Below are 26120 nucleotides of genomic sequence, written 5' to 3'. Positions count from 1 at the left end.
TACTAGTTTGTATATAAATATGTATTATTTTTCAATGAAAAGTAAGAGAATACAATTCTTTTCACCTCAGATAACAAGGGTCATAGAAGCACAATTTAACCCTATCCCACGAATTATAATCTTTACAAAAATATCCTTAAAAAAATCGATGTTCCCCTACAACTTTAAAGATCAACTAGAGCCAAAACAGTGACCGTACTATACCACCTCCTACTAATCCAGACTACAAAAGCCAAAACAGCAACAATCCATACTCTCAAAATTATTTTTTTTAAAAAAACAAACATTTCATACCGTGTACAGTCAGAGTTTTTTGCGAGGAAAGTTTTCAAATCCTCAAAGCACCTCTTTTCTAGAGGCATGGTTACAGTGGCTTTTAAATCTGCTGCAGGAAAGAATTTGGAAAGAACTTGGTATACTAGTAACTGCAAAAACATCAGTCAAAAAAATTCTAAATACATGATAAATTATAGATATAGAACAAAAATAAAGCAAATGCAGCATCTTTTTAGTTTAATTTGTAAACATAAATAGAGTAGAAAGCAGTAAAAATAAGCACCTGGGTGAAACCACGTAAGCTATGGTGATGTGAGGTTAACAATGGAACTATGGGAGGAAGTAATATATCCAAATGCTTGGACTGAACAACTTCAGATGCGTGAATAATGACATTTGCTGCTATAAATATATAAGAAGAGAGCGCCTGCATTTGATGTCAAAATATTAATAGAAATAGAATACATATGAACTGTGAACATTAACACAATTCTCTTTCAACAAATTAAACAAGGAATTGCTCTACTCTGTAACTTGTAATCATATTTATTGCAATATAAACTGTGGCAGAAGTGATTTCAGATATACTGACTGTTATAAGATTAGTAAATAATAAGAGTAATATGAACGACTATAAAGATTGAAGTGCAAATGCAAATTACATTTAATGCATAATTTGGGCATCCTAACTGATATGTACCAAGTATACGTTTAACTAACTTATCACTTGATTTTATCTATCAATGATCAGTTTTACCCTAACTGTATTTTATACTCGGGTTTATATTTTATACCTTTAGTATACATTTTAATACCTTTAGTACACATTTTAATACCTTTAATATACAATTTAATACATCTCGTTCACATTTATACCTTTGTTATATATATATTAATATCTCTAGCTCAGATTTTATAGATCTGGTATTCATATTAATACATTGTTTCACATTTTATACATCTTGTATATGCATGTTAATACATTTAGGAAGTGGTTTTGCCTAGAGCTAACTACAACATTATTTTAGCAAGGGGAAAGAACATAAAAAAAATAATAAACAAGTTTACCTGTGGCCTCATATCGTAATTCCGTAATACAGGGACGATTTGCTCTTCAACCTGTTAAAAAAATAATCATAACAGTCAAAAATGAATTCAGATTGATCCATCTTTCACAGTAATAATAAGAGTAGGCTCTATTTGCACCATGGACTAGCAAAAAATGCCTTACCAACAATGGGAACTTCAAATATATGTTAATGGAAAATGTCTCTAAGTACTGGCGAACAGCAGGTAAGTTGTTTCTCTACAATAAAAATAAAAAAACACAATCATCAAAAAATCTATTGAACAACATTATAATACATTTTTGAAGATGATACTCATAAATGGAGTTCACCAATTGTTAAATGTAACATTTACTTACGGTAAGGGATATATGCAAGTAATTTGTGACTTGCCCAACAATATCTTGACAGACAAAACGTGACAAAACACATATCATTTGCCAGGCGCGTATTTTACGTCTATGAATCTGTCAAATATAAAAAAAATGAAGATGAATTTTTAGAAAAATATAACTAAGATGAGGATTGAAATAACAGTGACTAATTATTGTATGCTGTTTTCAAGTAAGATTCAAATGTTAATAATAAATGTCAGCTGTTAGCGGAGAACAAAAATGCTAACAATAACTGATTGCTTAAAAAAATTTAATATTCTATTTTTGCATCATTACATCCTTTACCAAATACATTATATAGCTAAAGTAATTTCTTGTGAATTATATATTAAAAAGAAACAAGAGCCTGGATTGATTCACTAAAGTACAAGTAGCTAAGTAGAGGACAATAAATCAAGCAAAAGAAAATATATACTCACGGCACTGTACTTCTTATATAACTCTTTTGAAAGATCCTTGTCATTTACCTGACATGAGCACAAAAATGCATCAAAATGAGGATGTTTAGACAAGCTAATTGGAGTTAGCATGCACTAATACAACGAGTGTTTTCAACATTTTCTGAAGAACCTTTTTTTATTCTTTTATAGCAATCTCTTTCTCTACTGACCTGGAATGTAACCATGATTAATGACCTGAAAAAAACTTATGCAGACTCTCTACAGCTATGTTTACAGAATACAATTTGAAAACAACAATATACTAGTACCTACCATAAATATCATTAGGCGAGAGAGGCAAGAATGCATAATATAATATATGATGCACAGTAAAAAAAAAAAATAGATGTCTAGATCTAGGTCTAGAGGGCACCATAATCCCTCTGGTTATGGGAAGAAAGTTGTCCATTTCCCCACTGGATTTGGTCAAAATACTCATTCGGTGAGCCCCAATTCAGTACGGTGTCTGGTCAAAAATATTGGAGCTTCAGTACGGCTCATAAGGTTTTTATGTTGACCCTTTCTAGGGATGGTGGTTCTATTCGAATCTGTGAAAGGACAAGGGTTTCAAGCTTCGAGATTTCGTTGTCTTTAGACGCCTCTTTGTGGCTGTTAGAAGAAGTGGAAGGGGCGCTGGGTGCTAGAGGTAATCATTCTGGTTTTCGGAGGAGAACCTTCAGGAATAATTTCTTGAGGGTTCTGTTGGAGTGTGTAGAGAATGTCAAAGGAGTTTTCTTGAAGATTTCAGTTTTAAAAAACAGTGCTTTTCATTCGATCATCATTCCTCAGGAGAAGTTCAGCAAAGGATGGAGAGGTTTAGCGGACTGTTTGAGTCAATTGGTCAGGAAGAGAAAAGTTGAATTTCAAGGGACTCTTGGAGGGAGGGTGGACAAGCCAGGTTCTTGGGCCTCAGTTGTTAAGAGGAATTCAAGTTTGTCTTCAAGAGCAGTGAAGGAGACGGGTGTCGAATCTGATAAAAGGAAACTGGGGGACTGCCAATCGGATGATTCCGAGGAAGAGGAAATTCTCGACTGGCGTTTGGCTGTTCTTTTGATTAGATTGGATAGTCGATCAACCTGGTTGTCTATTCAGGAGGGAGTGCAGAAATGGGTGGGTCAAAAATTAAGATTCTCTTCCTTCTCAGATGACAGGGTGATAATATGGTGTGAAAACGAGAGTATGCAGAAGAATTTGGTCTCCTATGGATCGGTCAACATTCCTGGACTCACTTCAGTTTCTTTTGTCAAATGGTGTTGGGCGAGTCATTTGATGGAAAGGAAAATATCATGTAAATATGAGTGGATCGATGTTGAAGGAATTCCTCTGAATTTGTGGAACTTTCAGGTTTTTGAGATGGTTGGGACAATCTGTGGAGGGTTATTAGAAATAGATGGAGATACGTTAAAAGGGAAGAATCATTGTCGTGCTCACCTCAAATTGGTTGGGGATGACTTCGGCTTCATTCCCAGCTGCATTACAGTTCCAGTCGATGGGGAAACGTTATCCCTGAGATTGTTTAGAAGCCTACTCGTTGAAGGGAAGCGCCCTAAGCATTCCAGACAAGTGTGGATGAGGAAATTCCCTTCGAAGTCTTTCAGTGGTCAGAAATGTCCAGCGAAGCTCAGTGCGACGGTCTCAAAGGGCTTCAGTCGTGGTAGAATGGAGTCTAGGGAGGAAGCCGCTGGTGTTAGGGGAGGAGTTTCGGTGGCCGGCGGTGATCTGGGAGCTTTTAATGCAAAGCAGTTACAGGCGCCTCTTTTGGTAGAATCCCAGGGATCACGTAACGGGTGCATGCCATTAAAGGAGATTTTTAAAAGATTAAAGTTAGACTTATCTTTTAAAAATTCAAAAAAGCAAGACACGTGTTCAGTTTTTAAAAAGGGAAAGATTTCCTTCTTCACGTGGCAATTGGAGGGTTTAAAAGTCTCTTTCTTGACCAAGGATTTGGGCTGGTTCTCAGTTTTTAAGGCTGATGGGCCTTGTTTGTTCAAAGTTGATTTAAGAATAAGGGCTCTCTTCCATCCAAGGTTGGGCTTTAATTTTCTGGGCCATGAAATTGTTGCTGGGCCTCTTTTTTCTGACTGTATTAGACTCCACCGGGGTTTTAATCCATTGGGAAGGGGTAGATTCTCTCATGGACAAATAAATTACTGGAATGATTCGGTCAGGAAGACCCAGTCTAGTAAACACTGTGTCTTGTCGAAAAGCACAGAGGACAATGATTCACAGCTTGTAGCAGACTTGAATGGCTGGAAGGTGTATTCCCGCAAATCTTCTCAAAGGAGCACAGTAAGTCCTGTCTCAGAAGAGGAAGAGGGAGGGGCCTTGTCTTTCCCTAACCCTGTTTTGGAGGAGGATAATTTTATTTATCCAGTGGTTGAAGAGCTTGATTCTGGAAGCTCAGAAGAAGAATTTATCGATGTTCTTTCCAATGATGGAAATGTGGACGGGGATGATATAGGATTACAAATTAGAAGTTTGTGGGAGGAAAATATTAGTAAAGAAGATGACTTGCTTGGCGCTGAGGTCAAGGATGAGGTACTGGAGGAAGGCTCTACTCAGGAGAACATGAATGAGGTACTGGTGGAAGAGACGATACAGGACAATTCAGTAGCTTTGGGCATCTCCGCGGAAATGGAGGACAAGAGCTTGTCTGAGTCTCTGAGACTTATTAATTCCATGCAGTCTCTTGGTATCTCAGTCATTCCTTGTGTCTTGGAAAAGGTAGATAAAGGGGGTTCTGTAAGTCTTTCTAAGAAAAGTCGCCGCGAATTACGAAAGCTCAGCTTTAATGTCAACTATGACAAAAGAAAGAGGAATGTTGGGGGTTATAATCTGGACTTATGAAGATTCTTTCTTGGAATGTGAGGAGTTGTGGTTCCAAAGAAAAACGTAAAGCGATTAAGGAGTTAATCTGCAAAATTAATCCAGATATTATTATTCTTCAAGAGATTAAAAAGGCGTCTATAGATAGGAGGTTCATTGGTAGTATTTGGAGATCTAGGTTTAAAGGTTGGATTCTGCAGGAGGCGATTGGTCGATCAGGAGGTACTTTGGTGGTCTGGGATACAAGGAGTGTTTCCATTATTGATTCGTTAGTTGGGGATTTCTCCGTTTCTATTTTCTTGAAGGCTGAAGGGAAGGATCCGTGGTGGCTATCAGGTGTTTATGGACCAGTAGTGTATGGTAAGAGAGAGTTTTTGGGATGAATTAGCTAGTTTGAGTGCTATTTGTGGTAATAATTGGTGCGTTGGTGGAGAATTTAATGTGGTTAGGAGGGTTGATGAGAAACTAAATAGCAAGTCAAATACAAGGAGTATGAAGAAGTTTGATGCTTTGATTAGAGAGTTAAAGTTGGTTGACCCTAAACTGCAAAATGGGCAGTTCACGTGGTCAAATTTTAGACTTAAGCCTGTTTGCTGTAGATTGGATAGATTCCTGCATACTCTCTCTTGGTCAGGACTATATTCCTTCGTTCGCCAGGAAGTTATGGTTCGAATAGTTTCTGATCATAGTCCGGTGGTGTTAGATACGAGCCCTCCTTCTTGGGGTCCCGCTCCTATCTGCTTTGACAATTCATGGCTGGAGCATAAGGAGTTCTCTAGCTATTTCAAAAAGTGGTGGGAGTCGACTAAAGTGCATGGTTGGCCGGATTGTCACTTTATGTCTAAGCTTGCAATGGTTCGAGATAAAATAAAGAAGTGGAGTCGGGAGGTCTTTGAGGCTAGGAAAGTGCAAAAATTTGAGCTCGAAAGAAGGTTGCTTGATTTAGACAGATTAGAGGAGGGGGGATCGTGGAATGACCATTTTCGAAAGGAGCGTTCTAAGGTAAAGGAAGAATGGCAGCAGATTGTCTTTGAGGAGGAAAGGAGTGTTTGGTTTAAAGTGAAGTGTCAATGGGCCAAGGAAGGGGATGCTAATTCCAAACTTTTCCATAGCATCCTCAGTGCGCGGAAAGCGAGAAGCTTTATCTCTAGGATTGAGGAAGAAGATGGTAGGATATTGAAAAGGCTATTTTGGTTTTCTATTCTGCTTTGTATTCAGCGATCCCCAGAGAATGGATTGGAGTGGAGGGCATTTCGTGGTCACCGATCTCAACAGTTATGGCTTCCTTTTTAGAGCGGCCTTTCGAGGAAGATGAAATCAAACAAGTGGTTTTCGCTTGTGATGGCTCTAAGTCCCCGGGGCCAGATGGTTTCTCCATGGCTGTGTATCAGAATAATTGGGATGTTGTCAAAAATGATCTTCTCGCAGTCTTTCAAGATTTTTTCAACGACGGAATCATTCATGGAAGGACTAATGAAACGTTCATTTGTCTTATTCCTAAGAAATTAAATAGCTGCCGAGTGAGGGATTATAGGCCTATTAGCCTAGTGACTAGTCTTTACAAAGTAATATCTAAGGTGTTGGCTTATAGACTTAGGGGGGTTCTTTCGGACACAATTGCAGAATCGCAAGGAGCTTTTGTAGAAGGTAGGCAAATTCTGGATACAGTTTTGATAGCAAATGAGGCAATAGAGGAGTACAGGAGCAAGGGTAGGAAGGGTTGGGTTTTCAAAATTGATTTCACTAAGGCTTATGATTGCGTGGATTGGGGATTCCTGGATTTAGTTATGAAAAAGAAAGGGTTTGACGATCTCTGAAGAAGGTGGATTCGTGGTTGTCTCTCCTCCACTTCTTTTTCAATATTTTTAAATGGTCGTCCAAGGGGTAAGTTCAAAGGTTCACGGGGTCTGCGGCAAGGGGATTCCTTATCCCCGTTCTTGTTCACTCTGGTAGCAGATGTTCTGGGAAGAATGATTGATACGACTAAAAGTAATTCAGCTTTTAGAGGTTTTTCAGTAGGAAAGGATAAAGTGGATGTCAGTCATCTTCAGTTTGCCGATGATACGATATTTTTTGTGAACGATGAGGAGTCTTTGGTTGTACTTTTGGATATTCTCAAGGTGTTCAGTGTGGTGTCTGGATTATCTATCAATCTGCAGAAATGTCAATTGTTGGGAATCAATTTGAATAAGGAGATCGTGGAACGGCAAGCTAAAGAGATGTGTTGTGAGGTAGGTCAATGGCCAATTCAGTATTTGGGTCTTCCTTTGGGGGATTCTCCTCGTTCCAAGGGTTTTTGGGAGCCTGTTATTTCGAAATGTGCTAATCGTTTGGATTCTTGGAAGAGCGCTTTTTTGTCTAGAGATGGCAGATTGACTCTTATTCAATCAGTTTTGTCTTCAATTCCCGTTTATTATTTGTCTTTGTTCTGTATCCCTAAGAGTGTGGTGGGGATTATAGAAAAGCTGATGCGTGATTTCTTGTGGGAAGGGGCAGAACATTCAGGGGCTGACCACTTGGTATCTTGGAACGAAGTTTGTAAATCACGTAGTCACGGGGGGCTTGGGTATTGGAAATTTAGCGCTGCGGAACAAGGCTTTTCTTTTCAAGTGGTTGTGGCGGTTTCCTATGGAGAGTACTTCTTTGTGGCATAGGGTGGTCAGAAGCAGATATGGGAGTGATGGGGGCCATTGGGACACTAATGTTGGAGGAAGATTTTCGACTCGTGGCCCTTGGAAAGACATCTCGTCTTTGTACGAGGAGTATAGAAGCTTGGTTTATTTTAAAGTAGGAAGGGGAGACAGAATTCGTTTTTTGGAGGATGTTTGGATTGGTGATTCATCTTTCAAACTGAAATACCCAGATTTGTTCAGGGTATCGGAGGCCAAGAATTATTTGATTAAGGACGTGTTAGTGGGGGAGGAGATCAACAGTTCGTAAGGTCGTTGCTTGGACTTTAGATACAAAAGGAATCTTTTTGATTGGGAGATTCCAAGTTTGGTTGAGATCTTTAATTTGGTTAAGTTTGTAGATTTATCCCAGATTTTGGAGGATAAGAGGATTTGGATTCCAGATACTAGTGGAGTTTTCAATTGCAAGACTGCATTTCAATCTTTGTCCTATGCTAATTTAGGTCCAGAGTTACCTTGGGCTAAGAGGTTATGGAAGAGTGTGGTCCCTTACAAAGTGAAAGTGTTTGGCTGGCTGTTATTTTCGAATAAATTAAGTGTCTTCGACATTTTGCAGAAAAGAAGACCTTTTCAATATTTGTCACCAAGTTGGTGTGTTTGCTGTAAAAACAATGGCGAATCAATTACCCATCTTTTCCTTGAATGCTCTTTCTCCACGGCTTTGTGGAGTAAAGTGTTAAAAGAGTTTGGGGTATCTTGGTGTATGCCTTCTTCGTGTTCGCAACTGTTCTTGTGTCAACTAGAGAGAGAGAAAAGAATGGCTCGTCTTTGGCAAAGTACAGTCATGGCAACTTTTTGGATTATTTGGCTGGAAAGAAATAGCAAGATCTTTGATGAGTCCCCTTGTTCTGTTGATTCTCTTTGGGATAAAATTAGATTCTGGGTGGCTACCTGGGGTTATAGGTCGAAAGGATTTGAGGATGTTTTCTTTTTGGATCTTTGTAGGGAATGGATGTATTTGTGGTCTTAATCTTTTTGTTCTGGTTCTTTTTCTAGGGCCTTGTTTTTGTCTTATTTTTGTTTCCACGGTATTCCTCCACCAAAAGTGAGATTTATAATTGTTTTTGAGAGGTCTTTCTGACCTCTGACTCATCTTTTCAAAAAGATAGAATAAACTCTTTCTTTTGTTTAAAAAAAATATAATAAATGATGCAGATAATTTTCTCGTGTGGGTTATTGGATACTCTAATTTAAGACTAGTTTAAGAATCCCAAACTTAAAATTCCAATTGCAAAACATAATTACCGCAGCATCAAGAAGCTCAAGCAGAAACAATTTTCCAGATTCCAAAGCAGCAAGGCATTCCTTTTTTTCTTTTCTTAATCCAACCATCTCGGCCGAATCAGCTAATTTGGAAAACAAAACAGCAACAGACACCCGTGCATATAACTCGGTGTTGATAAAAACCTAAAAAAAACCCAGATTAAATAGGTTACACTTTAAACGAAAAAACCCCACAAATCTGTTTACAATAAAAGGCCATTCAAGTTACATGACAATGCCAGAGCCACTAGGAGTATTTAACAATTAAAAAACTCAAATGAACAAATTACTCACCTCAGTCAGTTCAGAATCAGGGCTTTTTGCCAGCAAGGAGAGTTCAATCCTTGTATCATGATTATCAGCTATTTCAGCTTCAAAATCCTCATCAAATGCAACTGGAAAGAAATATTCCAAATTATAGTTATAACTAGAAAAAATTGATGTAAAACCACAAAAGGAATACCAATTACGAAGGGTGCATGACGAACCAGAACCATAGAGTGAGAGAAGTTTCAACTCCTTCATGTAGTATTTTATAAACTCCGGGTTTGACAACCACATTCCCGTTAAGTGTAGTGCTGCAAGACGAATTGTACGAGGGCTTTTTGTACCTTCCTCAAGAATTTTTTCAATGAACTGTCAATGGTTGAGAGATAACAATTAATAACCTTCAACTACTAATTGGCATACTACAGAAGAGAGAGAGAGAGAGAGACCACACACCCACTTGAGAGGTCCAGGTGTATTCTCAGACATATGCATGCTTTCATCAGTAAACAGGGAGGAATGCAGAATGGAAGATAAGAGTGCAGCAATGGGTGCAACCTTACGCTTGTTGCAGCTGACATGCAGTATCCAAGAAGAACGAACCAAATTCCAAATCATCTGAATTAATTTCAGGACCCAAATGATTATGAACAGTTAGTTCCCTCATTTCATCAGATTAAACTTTTTCAACTAATCATAACTCTTGTTTGAACTTGACAACAAAATACTCTAAATCATATTTAAACCATATACTTATCATATTTTTTAGTTATTTGGGATTCGTGTCAAGTACAAAAAGAAGGGAAAAAAAACATGCCCTTGATATTTAGTAGACATTTGACTTAGCAGAAAAAGAAAAAATACTGACGGGAGCAACAAAAAGAAGGCATATGCAGAGGTCTCGTTTATAAAAACATAGAGTACAGACCAAGATTAAAATCCTCTGTTCTTCCAACAAACTTCAATCACAAAATAGAAGTACTATATGTTATTTAATACTTATGGTATACTATATTCCTAAGATAGCATAAACTAAAGTCTCCTAGATTTTCAACTGCCAAGAGCACATGCTACAATCGAACCTGGGCTTCAATTCCGTTGCTAGAGGAGACAAGTGAACCTGACTTTCCTTCTGCAAAGAGGTCCAAAGCTAATCTTACTGATCTCAGTATAGGTAAAACAGAACCTTCTCCTGCGTTTTCAAGGCTGCAAGATAATGGAAGTTGACAATTATATTCACTAGTGCTCTCTTTTCTTGTCCAATTATATATATATATTTATATGTTAGTACTTAATTTCAGCTGTTAGATTATTATTCAATGGTAGTAACCAATTTGGTAATTGACTAAAAAAATTCTATTAAGCATGTCAACTCAGTATCTGGGATTAATGACAATCCAGTCTCTTTTTCTTAAAAAAAAAATAAGAACAACCACCGTAACCATTGAAAACTATTACATTTATTATATATATATATATATATATATACATATTTATAGAAGAAAGTCTATTTGCTCCACTTAAACTCAAATTGCAATAATTAGCCTATTTCTTTATACATCTACTTTACACTTTTTTTTTTCAATTCACAAATCTAGCTTGGAAAACTTCAGCACCACAATAAACCTCATAAAAGTAAAATAAATCTCCAAAGTCACAATACGAAATAATAATTATAATAACAGCCAACAACTGGTTCAGTTATGAAATACTATTTATTAACTCACATACTCCAACTAATAATCAGGCTGTTAATCAGCAAAACTTATATTGCTGAGTACTCACATTAAAATAGCATATCACATAGAATCTCATCATTTCTTACTTTTCAACAATATCATTAAAAATCTGTCTCAGAGCAGCATCTGAGAAGGAAGGCTTCATGTCCTCTAAATTAAGCCCGTGCGTAATAGCATAACCAGGAATAGATAACAAAGATTCTAGGCAAAGCCACTGCATTATTAACAACAAATCAGTTTAAAAGACCTGAGAGAGAGAGAGAATTATAAAAAATACTTTTAGGAATCTGATGAATTATTCACCTTCCAATTCATTAGAACTGCACGTCTTGTTCGCACCAAAACTCCAACACCAAGAAGACCATTGATATTCTCAAGAAAAGAAAGAACCAAAAAATCGAGCATAGCTTTGCCTTCTACTTTTGACAGCAACTTGTCATTTTCTCTGATAAAATCCAAAGTTTGAGTAGAAAACACAGACACTAAAGCTCTGAGGGCAAAAGTTAATACTTCATATGCTGCAAGACAAATCTCTGCTCCAGTCTGCACACAGTTCCCACAGAAATAATATCATAAAAACTAAAATCTTCGAAAGTAAATCTTAATCGAGCACAAATCTAAAAATATTTTAAACTAAATAACTTGGTACACACCTCTGAATCACAAGCTGGAGATGAAATAGTGCTCCGAAAGAAATTCCATAAAAACTCGAAAGCAAAATCTAAAGGATAATCACTTTCAAACTGTGCACACCAAGATGATACAAGTGCAACAGTCTTCATGGATGTTATCTGTTAATCCATAGAAATTCAAAATTACCAACGAAGTAGTTTCTTCAAAAAAATTGAAAAAAAAAAGAAGGAAAAAAATAAAACATATATTAAAGGAAGAAATGGATTTCTACTACATAAAAAGGCATAAAACAATTAATTGCCAACAGAAGATGACTCAGAAATGCAAGCTTCTAACGTTTAAGTTTGAACAGATGACAAAAAAATTACAAAAAATTCAACTAGAAAGTCAGGAACCATTGGATTTTTTTTCCTGGAAAGAATAATTAATTTGTATTAATAAGAAATTAAAGCATGGAAGGAGTGGGCGAATCACACCAAAAGATCAAGAAACAATATATCATTACAAACTCCAGACTCTAATCAAATCAAATCAAAGAACAAAAAGCCCTTTAAATCCTTTGCATTATATAACTAAAGAACTTAGACAGAATTTACAAAGTACAGATAAGTTTGTACACACACACACAACAGCAACAACCAAAAGATGATTTGTTCATAGAATCATACAGCTTGAAGCACCAGAGTGGTAGTGGAAGATGATAATCGGCGTTGGCTCGGGCCCCCAAGTTTTCCTTTCACAGAACTGGGGATATTACTCTCCATCTTAATGCTAGAAGAGAATATTGATGAAGACAAGGTTGCATATGAAACCAGCTCTTCCTGCAAATCAGACAAAACAATCATACCACAAGATCATAACAGCAAGTCAATATGAAGCACCAAGTAATTTAAAATCTTTTAAAAGCTTGGTCCAAAAAGTAGGCCATACCATGATAGAATGGAAAACATTAGTAAACTTCTTATATAAAGCAGCAGACTCTGCATAACCCAGCTTTTTTATTGTCTCACGTGAAGAAAATTCTGCTCTGGTTCTAAACTTGATTCCAAATACAGTAGTCCTGTCTTGCATTATCTGAAGCTCCAGAACCAAGCTCAAGATAAGGATGAGAAACTTAATAGGTAGATACTCCAAATTTTCATTTTGACTGCAGACAGTAGTACCATGATTTTGAATAAACTGCATATAAAATTGGTATAATTTATCAATATCTTCCGCTGAGAGAAAAAAGCAACATTGCATGAAAATTCTTAAAAGTAAGAAATAACAATCCATACACTAACTGACAGCAGAAATGCCAAATAATTATCAATGCAGATAACAAATGAAAACAGGGGGAAACAAAATGAAGGCTCACCATCCATATGGGCTTCAAATGAAACTCCTCCTTGATTGCTAGAAAAAGTACTCTTGCCCATCTCTTTGCTTCAGATTCCCATGCATCTAAGTCTTCATCGCCATAAGTAGAAAATGCATTATCTATATAGTGAGGACTCGTAAACCTGCTGGGGAAGTCATGGAGGCTCTTCGGAAACTTAAACTCAGTACTAGAACAGTTGACTCTGCAATGCTTCCTTCCACACCCCATAAGCCATCCTTGTACTTTAACTCTTAAAGAGCCTAGAAATTAGAGATGGAGAGATTCAATGTCTCAATCAAACTATAAAAGGAGGCACATACAAGTGATGGGAAAAATAAAGAATTTTTGCCACTATAACAGTGTTATTTTCCTATAAAATAAGTATTTATTAGACACCCCCAAAAACGGGGGAGCAGAAAAATCCAAGACAACAACATGTAGCCATGCTTGAGTCCATGTAATATGGAATATGATATGATAAATCTATAGCCTACATTGTATAGAGTCATACCTTGTGAAGTCCAAACAGAAAGATTGCAACCTTGTTGACATTGCATAGAGCAACAATCATATAAACATCCAAACACGACAACTTGGAATAATTATCATTTTCTCAAACTTAGTGTCAATAAGAAGGAAAAATTGCCCCTCTTCTATGTTTATTGTTTGATTTCTTTTGGTATAGAGTAGAGACATGTAGAGTGTAAACAATGGTGAAGAGAATTGTGGTCTTGTATATTTCATTGAGAAAATAACATGTATTTATACACAAACTTGGGAAGCTATTCTAGGACACTAGGAGAATAAAGGAAACTAATTAGTCCTAATTTATAGCTAATATATATCTAACACTTCCCTCAAGCTGGAGCATATATGTTAATCATGCCCAGCTTGTTACAAAAATAATCAACCCGCACCCTATTAAAAGTTTTGTGAAGATGTCCCCTAGTTGTTCTCCAGTATTCACATATCCTGTGGAAATTAAACCTTACTGAATTTTCTAGCGAACAAATTGACAATCAATTTCGATGTGTTTAGTTCGCTCGTGAAATTCAGAATTAGATGCAATGTGAAGAGCAGCTTGGTTATCACACCACAATTTTGCGGGTACTGAAGTTTTAAGTCCTACTTCAATCAAGAGCTGATATATCCACATATCTCACACACAGACTGTGTCACAGCTCAATATTCCGACTCTAAACTGGATCGTGACACAACGTTTTGCTTCTTACTCTTCCATGAGACCAAATTCCCTCCAACAAAGACACAATAATCCGAAGTGGATCTTCTATCCATTTTGGAACCTGCCCAATCAGCATCTGAAAAACATTCAATATGAGTGTGCCCATGATTTGTATACACAATACCACGTCCAAGTGCTCCTTTCAAGTAACACAAAATTTACCCTAACGCTGCCCAATAATGAACTGTTAGAGATGACATAAACGAACTCACAACGCTGACGAAATATGCAATATCTGGACGAGTTACAGTAAGATAATTCAACTTCCCAACCAATCTTCAATATCTCTTAGGATCTTCAAATAGTTCCCCATCTCCTATAAAGTTCATGTTCGGAGTCATTGGAGTATTACAAGGCTTTGCTCCCAGTTTTCCTGTCTCAGTTAACAAATCAAAAGAGATATTTTCTCTGAGATAGAAAGATACATCTTTTACTTCTCGTAACTTCAACACCCATGAAACACTTTAGCACCCCAAATCCTTCATGTAAAACTGAGTATGGATGAAAGACTTGAGAGATGAGATTCCTATATCATCACTTCCAGTAATAACAATGTCATCCACATACACAACTAACAGAATAATACCAGCCTCTGATTGTTTGTAGAACACCGAATGGTCAGACTTGCTTTTCATTATACCAAATTTCTCAACAACTTGACTAAATTTTTCAAACCAAGCACAAGGACTCTGTTTCAAACCATATAAAGATTTTTTAAGACGACAAACTCGTCTCTTCTATCATTGCATTGTGCCAACCAGAGTGAGAGATGGCTTCACAAACAGTTTTAAGAATAGATATAGAATCCAGGGAAGCAATAAAGGAACAAGAAGAAGACAGCAAGTCATTATACGAAACAAAAAGAAGAAATAGGATAAGTACTGACGTTTACCTTTGTGCAATGCAATAGGAAGATCATTGCTCGGGTCTGGACCTGATGACGAAGGAGCAGATGCAGGACATGAATCAGGAGGTGGATGTCTGGAGTAGACTTGAATGATAGGAGGTTTAGCATGAGCTGGTGTCGGGATAGGTTTAGAGGATGTGATTGCATAGACCAACAAATCATCATCCTCCCTCTGACTAGTAAGATTATGCAATGACAGAAAGTATGGTGTATCTTCCATGAAGGTAACATCAATTGAGACAAGATATTTATTAAGACTAGGACAATAACATCTGTAACATTTCTGAAGACGAGAATAACCAAGAAAAACACACTTCAATGAATTGGGATCTAACTTAGTGACATGTGGACGAACATCTCGAAAAAAACAAGTACTACCAAATATCCTCGGATCAATTGGAAATAATGACTTGCTGGGAAAAAGAGCTTTACAGGGAATCTCACCATTAAGAACAGAGGATGGCATGCGACTTACCAAAGCTCTAGTAAGCGGAACAGATGGAGTAATTTCAGTGCGGAGAACACGACTAAAGACGTCTTGCACAGATGAGATACCAGACCCAGAAATAACTTGTGTTTTAGCATAATCAAATTCAGAGGAGAGCCCTGCTAGAAAGCTTATGATAGCCATCTGCTCCCGCTGACGTTGTTGAACCTTCACATCAGGACTAAAGGGCAACAACGTACTAAGTTCCTCGTACGTTTTTTTGAATGCCATAAAATAGTTTACGAGGGATTGATCTTGTTTTTCCACATGATAAAATGCTTTGCACAACTCATACATACGGGAGAGATTTCCTTTTCCAGAGTACAAAAATTCCAAATAATCGATTAGTTCTTTAACAAATTCACAGTGATTGATCAAGTCAATTACCTCATTATCAATAGAATTTCGAATCTGAAGGAATAAGCAAGCATCCTCCCTAATATGCTTTCTCCTTCGAATCTGCTTTTGGAGGATCACTCGTCAAGTGATCATCTTTGTCAATACTCCGTAGATAAAGGTGAATAGTCTTGCTCCAATCCAAAGAGTTCGAACCATTGAGTTTATGGTCGATAATTTTAGACATTACTGGCACCACATCCATCACAATAGAAGATTTATTGTCTACCATGATGCTAAAACGACACAAGGACAGTGAGCACAGAAAAGGAAGAACCACAACAAAGGATGACGAACAAACCTCAACAATCACAAAACAAGAAAGCGATGGTAGAAACAAATGCAGCACTGAGTCGGAAACACCGAAAAAGGCAACTGCAGCAAAACGGCCAGAAAAAGGAGGCTCACACGCGTGCACACGCTAGCGCGTGGGTGTCGTCGCCGATTCTTTAGGCGGTGCATGGGGCTCACGCCCTAGGATTCCGGCGACCAAACTCCGGGGATTTGTCGATCAGCGGCTGGGCAGTCTGATGGTGCCAGCGGTGAGAGTCCAAGTACTCTCTAAATAGGGTTTCCGAAAAATGGAACCCTAAGAAAGATAAATAACAAACCCTAATTGCAAATCCTAATTTTGTGATAAACCCTAATTTCGAATTTCGAATTATTCTCTAATACCATGTAAACAATGGTGAAGAGAATTGTATTCTTGTATATTTTATTGAGAAAATAACATGTATTTATACACAAACTTGGGAAGCTATTCTAGGAAACTAGGAGAATAAAAAAACCTAATTAGTCCTAATTTATAGCTAATATATATCTAACATAGAGTAACCAAAAAATAGATGGACAAGTTAATGAATGATCTAACATAGAACCTATGATGTATTGATTAATTAGAACCTGACCTGACATAAAATAAATTTGAAATCTACATTTGGGTCATAGTGCAGAGCAATTAGATGTAAATTAATCTCCTGAACCACTACATGAGCCTAGATCTTCAACAAACAAGTTGCACTGATGTATTATCCTTACTTTTTCACTAAATAATGTTCAGTTTGGCTCATTTCTGTTTCAACATATATTCTTTGTAGGACCCGCAGGTAAAGGTGAGCTATATCAGCGTATACTTACACATACAAACACATTCCAATAACTGTAGAGATTGAAATGGGAAGCTAAAAATTAAAAGTTGCTATAACATCAAACTTACCACCATAATCAGTAAAATCTCGTGGCACAGTTGAAATAAAGTGCAATAGTATCTCAAGAGGCACCTCAAATGTACACACAACAGAATCACCAACTTCAAGGACTTTCTCACAAACTGGAGTTATAAGAAAGAAAATACATTGTTAGTTCTCTTGGTTTTAATTATAATGTGAATATTGACCTGCAAATGAGAGTTATAATCCAATCAATTGAGTGATTTGAGACCTCGAAGGCGATAATTAGGATTGAAGTGTTGTTTGCTGCTCTCAATGATAAATCGCAAGGCGTTAAGCAAAACAATTTTGTCATTTTGAAGAAAACACTCCGAGTTACATTCCAGATTTGTCATGTCAGCATACATATCATCTCTTTCTGCTTCACTTTCATTATCATGTGTTCTAACTCTGCTAGCAGCTAAAGCAATGCATTCAGCAAGTCCCATCAACCCAGCTCTACTAAATGACTGCTGCTTTGTAGCAGATGCTAAATTGATCAGGAAAACCATCCATTTCCTGTTACCATTTCAAATATTTACTAGATATCATTCTCTTATTGGAACCAATAACAATTTTCTTTCATCAATTCAACAGAGATACATTTTCCTTGATCATGTAAACATGAACAACTAATACAACCCTTCATATCCCTTGCATGTTCAGCCAAACACTAATTTTATATAATAATAAATAAAATAAGGGGAAAACAAGAAACAAAAGTTCAGTAAAGGCAAAAAAATTCGCCGGCGAGGGTCAAGGTAAAAAAGAGCATTCAAAAGCAAATTCTGGATTAATCAGATTAGTTTTGTTGACAAAACAAGGACAATGAACATTAGAACAATAACTTAGACATTAGGAATATGAGTTCTGAATAAAACAAATTAATTTTAACATTTAGTGGAGGACTCAATTATGAATAAAAAAAATTTAGTTAATTTATTAGAATCCTCCTGCTTAATTCATACATATGTGATTTATTGATTCATACTTCACAATATGCTTCTAAAGCTCAAATCCCAATAGGTATACATGTACAATAAAGTATCCTTGAGTAATTTCTCAAGATAGTTCTTCACTTGAAGTTGAATGCAACATAAACTGTAACAAGGCACAAGGTCGAACACTAGGCATTCGAACATTAAAAATGCATGACATATTTATTAGAATAAAAGGTAATTTAATAGAGCTCTTCTATTGCTTCCAATAACCCAAAATATGTACATATAATTGTCTAGGTTACATACTGGAGATGCAGCTACAGCCTAAAGTGAGTTCAAGCAACTTGCATAGGATATCAACTTACATTTACAAAGTGAGTTCAAGCAACTTGCATAGCATATCAACTTACATTTACAGCTACTAAAGAAAATGCAAGAGAAAAAAAAGTCAAACAAAGCATTACCTTGAGCTCAGGCAGCTAGCATATTGGCTTAAGAACTCAGCAGCACCTTCCATTGTCTTTGATGAGTATACTCCTTTTACACCTATTAGAGAAACATTAAGGCGACACTCAATCATCAACATAGTGGAACACATAAGGAGGGCTAAAAGCAGCAAGTAAACATAGTGGAATAAGGCATGAAACATCAAAATAATAAAAACAATATTTATTTGACAGGCCCTCTGTTGAATCTTATAAATTTTGTTAGGCACAAAATTAAATCATGACTAATGACATTTTTTCGAAGTCATTTTTTTAAGATAAGCGTTTATAACTTAGAGAGATTGGAGAAATAGATAACTTGGTTTCTAGGCATACCTTTTTGTCGTGTGTCAAAAATCTTCAGTACATTTTTATTTATTTTCCTCTAAAATAATTATTGTTCTTATTTTCTATCAACTGAATAATCTACATATATATATATACTAGTAGGTATTTGTTTTAGTGTTCTTCATCATGAATACAAGTTTCATCATCTTAGATATGCTGATGGGCGGATTGATGTGTTGCGGGCTAAGATTTTGTGGAGGAGTCAAGTTCCTTCTAAAGTTAAGGTATTTGGCTGTTTGTTGTTTGTTGAGAAGCTTAGCGTTAATGATGTTCTTCAACGTCGCCGTCCTCATCAGTGTCTTTCTCCCAGCTAGTGTGTTTGTTGTAAAAGGCGGGCTGAATCTCTCAGTTGTCTATTTCTGTATTGTGACTTGGCTCAGTTATTCTGGTCAAGAGTTTCGGGTGAGTTTGGCTTGAGTTGGTGTTTTTCGAGTTCCTGCTCTCAGTTGTTATGTTGTAGCTTAGTGGGGGATAAGCGATTGAATAAGTTCTGGAGGTCTACGATTTTGGTTTGTTTTTGGTTGATTTGGTTAGAGCGTAATAGCATAATTTTTTATGATAAGGCATCTTCGTGTAATCAAATTTGGGAGAGGGTTAAGTTCTGGGTTGCCACTTGGGTGTATCGTACCAAAGGTTTTGAGGGGTTATCCTTTTTAGACCTCACTAGGGAGTGGAGCAGTTTTTTGTTTGTGTAGTAGTTGGAGTGTTAAGTTGTTGAGGGTGTTTTCTTGTTGTCTGTATCTTTATTTCTGTTGTGTTTGTTTTTTATTGTTACCACGGTTTTCCTCCGCCAAAAGTGAAGGTTATTTATATACGTGAGAGGAGGCCAGTCTAAGACAAAGGCCTCTGTCTCTTTTTAAAAAAAAAACAACAACAACACTACAAGTTTTGTTTCTTTTAAAAAATAATTTATATATATATCCACTAGAAGAGTTGAAACACGAAAAAAAAATGCACAGGAAGTCCCCTCCACAACAAATATGATCTTAAGAAAAGCATGGCAAGTAAAAAAAAATTAAGACATAAGAAATAACATTAATGACAAGTGCAATCACTATAACTATCAACAACTAAGCCCATCCTACTTGCATTACTTATAGATTGTCTAATTGTAGGCATATATACATTACAACTCATGCAGAATATTGCTTTGTTATAATATCGTTGGCAAGGCACTCAAATTTCTACCATCTACATTAAGTAGGTTTAGAGCACATGCACAACCATGTTCCAATATTCATAGCACTACAGATAACAAATAACTTACTTCCTTTCTTTTGTAAAATATCATTCGATTTATTAACAACATCATTAAATAATCTTGAAGAGTTGCCAGACTAAAATTTTAAAATGCATACCAAATTCCTTGTGGTGCACAGGATCATTCAATGCTTGTAGGAATGAACCATGAATAAAAGTTTCAGGTACTGAGTTTGCACAATTTCCATTATCCCTCCATTTAATGCTTAAAATTGACTGCATGATCAAGCACCTAACTGCACATATCCATTAGATGCGAAGACAACAAAAGACTACATCTAAAATATTATTTAGCATAATAATAACAACACTGCATGCATAGACGACCTTAAAGTCACCATTACCTTGTGGATTATCATGTTGGAGACCACGCTCCCACAAAATCGCTAACCAATCAAAGATTTCACCTGAAATTTCAAGATGATTTTGATTTTTTCCTCCATTAGAGCTTGCAAAATCTACATGTGAGGTGGAAGATTGGAGCAACAAGGAAACCTGCAACAAGAAGCAGTATACATATGAGATAAGTGAGATAAATGAACTTCTAAAAAATAATAATGAAATAAAAATCTCGGCACACAAATGGGCTTTTAGAAATGCTGCTGCACATTCATTGTATCTATTAATAAACCTTATCTCATCCGGAGTTTAGAACACATAAATACAAGAGACCCAATCAAAACATTAGAGTAGACCTGATGATTCCAAGCTGCTTCAACCAAGTGAGTACCATACTCTTCAAGCATCTCATATAGCAGGACAAAGGCCTCCCACTTCTGCTGACTGTTTAAATCAGGCTCAACTGAATTGCGAATTCTCCCTAGACCCAGTGACTGGGCTTCCATTTCAGCCCACAGCTCTCTCTTTGTCATGCCCTGAGGTGCTGATTGTTTATTTTGCAATGTAATCTCCGAAACACTGGAGGACTGGCTGCTCTTGTTTATGAGCACTGCTTTCTTGAGCATATATAATGACTGCTTCCTCACAAAGCTCTCCTTATCAACCTAAACAGTGACACCAGAAAAGAAAGTGTTTTTCATTATGATTGTGAACCATGTTTATTAGCTCAAGTGATTACCACAAAATTTTAAAGAGATACTGCTCAAGTACCAAGCCTCTTTTAATTTCATTCCAAAATTCTTTTTCAGCTCTTATATCCAATCCTTTGACTTTATCACTCCTGATGTCGGCATCTTCAGATTCTTCTGTACAAGGCAAGAAAGACAAATACAGAGACAGTACACTATAGGCATCTCTCCTCTCTATAGGTCCAAGAGAAAATAGTGTTCTACAGCACTTCCAAACTTTCACAAAAAAATCATTCCTGGATGCCGATCAGATTTATTTAGTACAGCAGAATACTAAACTATAGCGCATGCATGCCTGATAATTACGAGATGTATGTGTAAAACAAACGTGTTCAAAAGAAGTAGATCTTACCTGGAAAACAAAAACTTTTTCCCTTGAATTACAACTTCAAAGGAGTGGTAAGAGGCAAATGCTTTGGAAACAAGAGGGAGAAGAAAGCTAATAGTACAAGAGCGATGCTCCAAACTTTGTGAAAGCATATGTTCAGCCATACTACAAAGACTCCAAATCAAATTACCTGCAAAATGTAAAGAATCAACACACCCATTTGCCACCACTAGTTCTGACGCAACAGCTGTTTGCAGGTTTGAAAGTGCAGCATCAAGCATTATAGAAAGAATGTAGCATGATATAGGCGGTGGAATTGACCAATTCGGATAGCGAACTTGCTCTTTATCCAGCCCTAAACAACTAAAAACATAACTAGGGCACAAATCCCATTCCATGTTTTCCAATTCTTCATTTTGAAGTATGCATAAAGAATGATAAACTGATCTTAATAAAAATGGAACCAAGTTTGCCTCTGCAACCACCCAGCTGTTTGTCTCAACCACAACATAAACGAATGTTTCTGCAACCTGATGACAAAGTTTCATGCAAAAGAAACAACAGCAAAGGCAATAAGCAATTATTAGATACAAAAAACAAGAGAGAGAGAGAGAGAGAAACTAAAACAAGATATACAACAGGCCAGCTTTAACCATTTACCTGGTTAACGAATTCACGGTTGAAACTATGTAGGGCATTCACCATTGGAAGGAAACTCCTCCAGATGAATAACTTAAAAGCATTGTGATCAGAGCCTGCTGAGAAAATTTATCAGTCGCCAGGTTAAGACTAAAAACCAACATATTGTCTGCACCCTTGAAAGCTATTAACAGTACAAACCTCCCCAATCTACTTATAAAAGGAAAACTAAGTACTTTTTTTTCACAAGAAAAAACGACACTAAAGCAATAACACTGCATTTTGACAAACGAAAAAAGTTTGAGTACAATTATGATCACAATGTTATCACAAGTTAGCTAGAAATCGTAACAGAACACTAGGGGGAAAAAATAATAACTATTGGCTCTAAATTTTCAACATCCCAGTACGGTGTTATTGTCTGGTTTTCTTTTCTACACTTTTACTTGTATTATTTTTACTCATTAATACAAGTTTCGTTTCTTATCAAAAAATAAATTAATACGAAATCACAGTACGGTGTTCAATATAATGCTCCCTGTCATATTTAGCGCCACACACATATATATATATGGTGTTCAAGATACAAGATTTAACTTGCATGAACCAGGTTAACAACATTCAGTTGACGTAATTGAACATAAATTGCTTAAAATTTAAAAGGAAATAACTCAAAATATCAATGACAATCAACTTGGTCGCATATAAGACACTGAACAGATTCAAAGAAATTTTCAAACCTTTTCCAATAAAGAAGAATAATAAAAATAAATAAATATAATAAGTATGAGTAACTCAAAGAAGAACCCAATTCTTGTATTTGCTTTAGAATCATCACTCACCAAGTTTTCTTAGAAGGTGGCAAAGCGCGCTGACAAACGAAGCCAGGTATCTACACTGATCAGAATCCAAGTTGTCGCCATTTCTTTCCTCCTAGCAATGACAATTAGACAATATTACAGGATTGGCCCATTTAACCAACCACCCTACATTTATCACAAATGAAAATTGAGCCTAAAAGGACCTTGACCAAAACAAATGAACATACCAAGAACTGAATATTGATCAAAATACAGAATTGCATGAATTTCAACGAAAATGGATACCTCTTTATCTTGTTCAATTTGCATTTTTTTTAACAGCTAAACATAGTAATCCACTTTGTGTAGAAGAGGGAATTCAATGAAATGTGGTTATTACCTTATCAAAATCTGGAGAAGTTTCAATGAGAGCAGCGAAAAGGGTCGACGAAGATAACCCAGTAGAAGCCAGAACACAATCCAGAACTACCGGAACAGCAGCTGGAGGTACTTGGCGGAAGCTATTACATAGAGAAGTAATCACACGAGCCGTAGCAATGTTGTCGTTTATAGCCATAATCTTCAAATGGTGGCAGAGAGCGTCCTCTCTGTGTTCTGGTCAAAGAGCGGGAAAACAATAACCGTATTTGTTTTTCAGGTGACTATTCTTCTTTCCTTCATTTTCTCAGTTAAACTATAAACCCTAATCATACATAAACCCTCAAAGCTAAATTCATTTTTTATATATATATTTTATTAGGTGGCTACCTAGTAACAGTAGTGTCATTGTTGGTTGGTTGAGTTTTATTTATATAATTTATTAATTATATTTATTAAATGTATTATCGTCATATAAATATTTTAAATAAATAAATAATATTATATATAAAAAATAATATAAACATATTTAATAAAAAATTAGACTAAAATATTGTTTATAATTATTTTTAAATATATATAATATGATAAATTTTTTAAACATAAATAATAATTTTTTTAATAAAATTAAGATTGTATATTATAGATTATTATTATAATAATATTTTATAATATTTAAATGTATATTGATATAAGTATTAAATATTTAGTCTTGTATTAAATATCATTATAATAATAATATTTGAATTTATGCTGATTTTCGTCAACTTAGATAAGAAGAACACTAAACACTGATTTAAGAAAACTAATAAAAAACATACGAGATTTTACGTACTCCAGCAGATAAAATCTGCCTGGTCCACGAGTCAATATTATTGAGTGGATGAATTCTCTTAAAGTTTTTTTAAAGCAATTCTGCAGAGTATTCTTGGTACCAAATTGTGCATATCTATAAATAAAATTCTCCAATCTATTTATAGACTAGTTTACAAAATATATTCCCTCTTATTTCGGGAAGTTACAATTCTAATTTGAAATAAATACAAATAAATGCATTAAATACATAATATCACATTATATTAGGGATTTATTATTAGATTACAACAAATCCCCAAGATATAGGGATTTTCAAACAATAACCGTGTTCAAACTAGATTACCGACCTCGAACGCATAATTTACACGCCTTCGAGATCAACCAATCATCACGAGCTCGTCATTCTGGTTAACCTCACCCTTAACCAGTAACTTTATCGAGATCATCCCCTTCGAGCTTGCAATGCCCAAGCTCGAACCTTCCCGACTAGTGCTCAATCGCCAATAAGAACAAATTAGGAAATTTATACAAGTGTTGAACCCTTGCAGTTGATCAGTTGTGGCTTTGAGCTTGACTTGTAACCTCGAAACACATTCAAGACCGCGTGTAGCTTCGAGCTCACCAATTCCATCGTCGTCACCTTGATACCAAGAGAAACTGTCAAACTCAATTCGCGCATATGCTGATGATGTGGCATACTTGCTTATTTCGAGCTTACATTTTACAAGCCTATCTTTCGAGACCAAAAATTTATATTCTCGAAATTTGGGTGTAACATTTTGCCTCCTCAAAAGTGTTGGTTCGAATCCTATGAGAAGGAAACTTTTGAACTTCTCCTTTCGAAAAACGTGCCACTTATTGTACTCGAATATGGACACGCGTCACTCAGGGATTGCGCATGCAGAGTACTTGAGTACCCTCGTTTTCCGTGCACGTACATTCCAATTTTTTGCCGCCAATGCTATAACCAAACCCCATCTATCATATTGTTTACCCAAAAATGGCTCCTGATGATGTGGCAGGAATTTCTTACACGTGGCTGGCACGTGGCAGTTCTGAGTGAAGGGATCCTGTTCGATCATCGATCAGATAGTTGTTGATTCATCAAGTCTCGCGGTTAAGTGCGACCAGCCTGGTCGCATACTTCCATTTACTTCCTTTGAGATACGCAATCTTGTAATAATTACATTCATTGTATTTCTTTTTATTACCTTGATACGCTGATCTTAATGGTAATTAAGGCCCATCGGCCCATGAACCTACTTGAGCCTATAAATAAGAATGAGAGGGCTCAAGGAAGGGACTTTTGAATTTTTAATTTTGGGATTCAGAGAGAAAAGCATAGTGTGATTATCCACCAAAATTGTAATTCTGCTAAGACTGGTGAAACTCAATAACCCTAGTTCTTTGATCACAGTATTGGGATTCAATATCAATAAGAACACTAAGTGGGCGTAGGTCATTATCATCCAATTGGGGCCGAACACTTTCTTTCCATTTGATTCTCTTCTTGATTTCCTATTTGTTCTTTGTCTTTTATTTGACTCTGTGTCGTTGACCGAATCAAGGGTCAACATTTGGTGCTTTCATTGAGAGATTATTCAGAAAACTTCAAGAAGATCAAATGGCTAAGACATCCAAGAGAGCTGGACAGGCTTCCGGCGCTGCATCCACTTAACCTCCTCCTCCAAATGTGGCTGAAAATGAGCCACATTTGGATTTTGAGGAGGAAGAAATGGACTCGGAAACGTTGAGGACAACAATGAGTGTGTTGCTAGACGAGTTGGCCAATTGAGGGCTAATTAGGAGAATGCGACAGAGACCTTGGCACTGCAGCAGA

General features: G+C 36.3%; 1 protein-coding gene across 3 annotated transcripts in view; it reads right to left on the bottom strand.

The window, feature by feature from the left end:
- LOC133778060 (uncharacterized) overlaps positions 1–23787 on the bottom strand; it is a 35915-nt gene extending 12128 nt beyond the window's left edge. The window contains exons 1-28 of one of the 3 annotated variants that reach the window (XM_062217882.1): positions 23487–23787; positions 23129–23219; positions 22308–22405; positions 21672–22177; positions 21342–21555; positions 20927–21235; positions 20576–20726; positions 20330–20467; positions 18603–18684; positions 17430–17716; positions 17206–17319; positions 12954–13216; positions 12527–12775; positions 12265–12417; positions 11617–11754; positions 11267–11506; positions 11050–11177; positions 10307–10430; positions 9681–9842; positions 9446–9593; positions 9252–9352; positions 8940–9101; positions 2158–2205; positions 1703–1810; positions 1508–1582; positions 1345–1395; positions 560–703; positions 295–425 (exon numbers count right to left, since the gene is read on the bottom strand). In XM_062217882.1, coding sequence (XP_062073866.1) covers positions 295–425; positions 560–703; positions 1345–1395; positions 1508–1582; positions 1703–1810; positions 2158–2205; positions 8940–9101; positions 9252–9352; positions 9446–9593; positions 9681–9842; positions 10307–10430; positions 11050–11177; positions 11267–11506; positions 11617–11754; positions 12265–12417; positions 12527–12775; positions 12954–13216; positions 17206–17319; positions 17430–17716; positions 18603–18684; positions 20330–20467; positions 20576–20726; positions 20927–21235; positions 21342–21555; positions 21672–22177; positions 22308–22405; positions 23129–23219; positions 23487–23663 — 4592 coding nt within the window. In that variant the 5' untranslated portion in view covers positions 23664–23787. The remainder of the gene's footprint in view (positions 1–294; positions 426–559; positions 704–1344; positions 1396–1507; positions 1583–1702; positions 1811–2157; positions 2206–8939; positions 9102–9251; positions 9353–9445; positions 9594–9680; positions 9843–10306; positions 10431–11049; positions 11178–11266; positions 11507–11616; positions 11755–12264; positions 12418–12526; positions 12776–12953; positions 13217–17205; positions 17320–17429; positions 17717–18602; positions 18685–20329; positions 20468–20575; positions 20727–20926; positions 21236–21341; positions 21556–21671; positions 22178–22307; positions 22406–23128; positions 23220–23486) is intronic. The other 2 variants (XM_062217885.1, XM_062217884.1) reach the window with 2 other exon arrangements.
- Positions 23788–26120: the final 2333 nt, after the last annotated feature.

The sequence above is a fragment of the Humulus lupulus genome, chromosome 5 (genome assembly GCF_963169125.1).
Source record: "Humulus lupulus chromosome 5, drHumLupu1.1, whole genome shotgun sequence".
NCBI lineage: Eukaryota > Viridiplantae > Streptophyta > Magnoliopsida > Rosales > Cannabaceae > Humulus > Humulus lupulus.
This window is presented reverse-complemented; position numbering and strand designations above follow the sequence as displayed.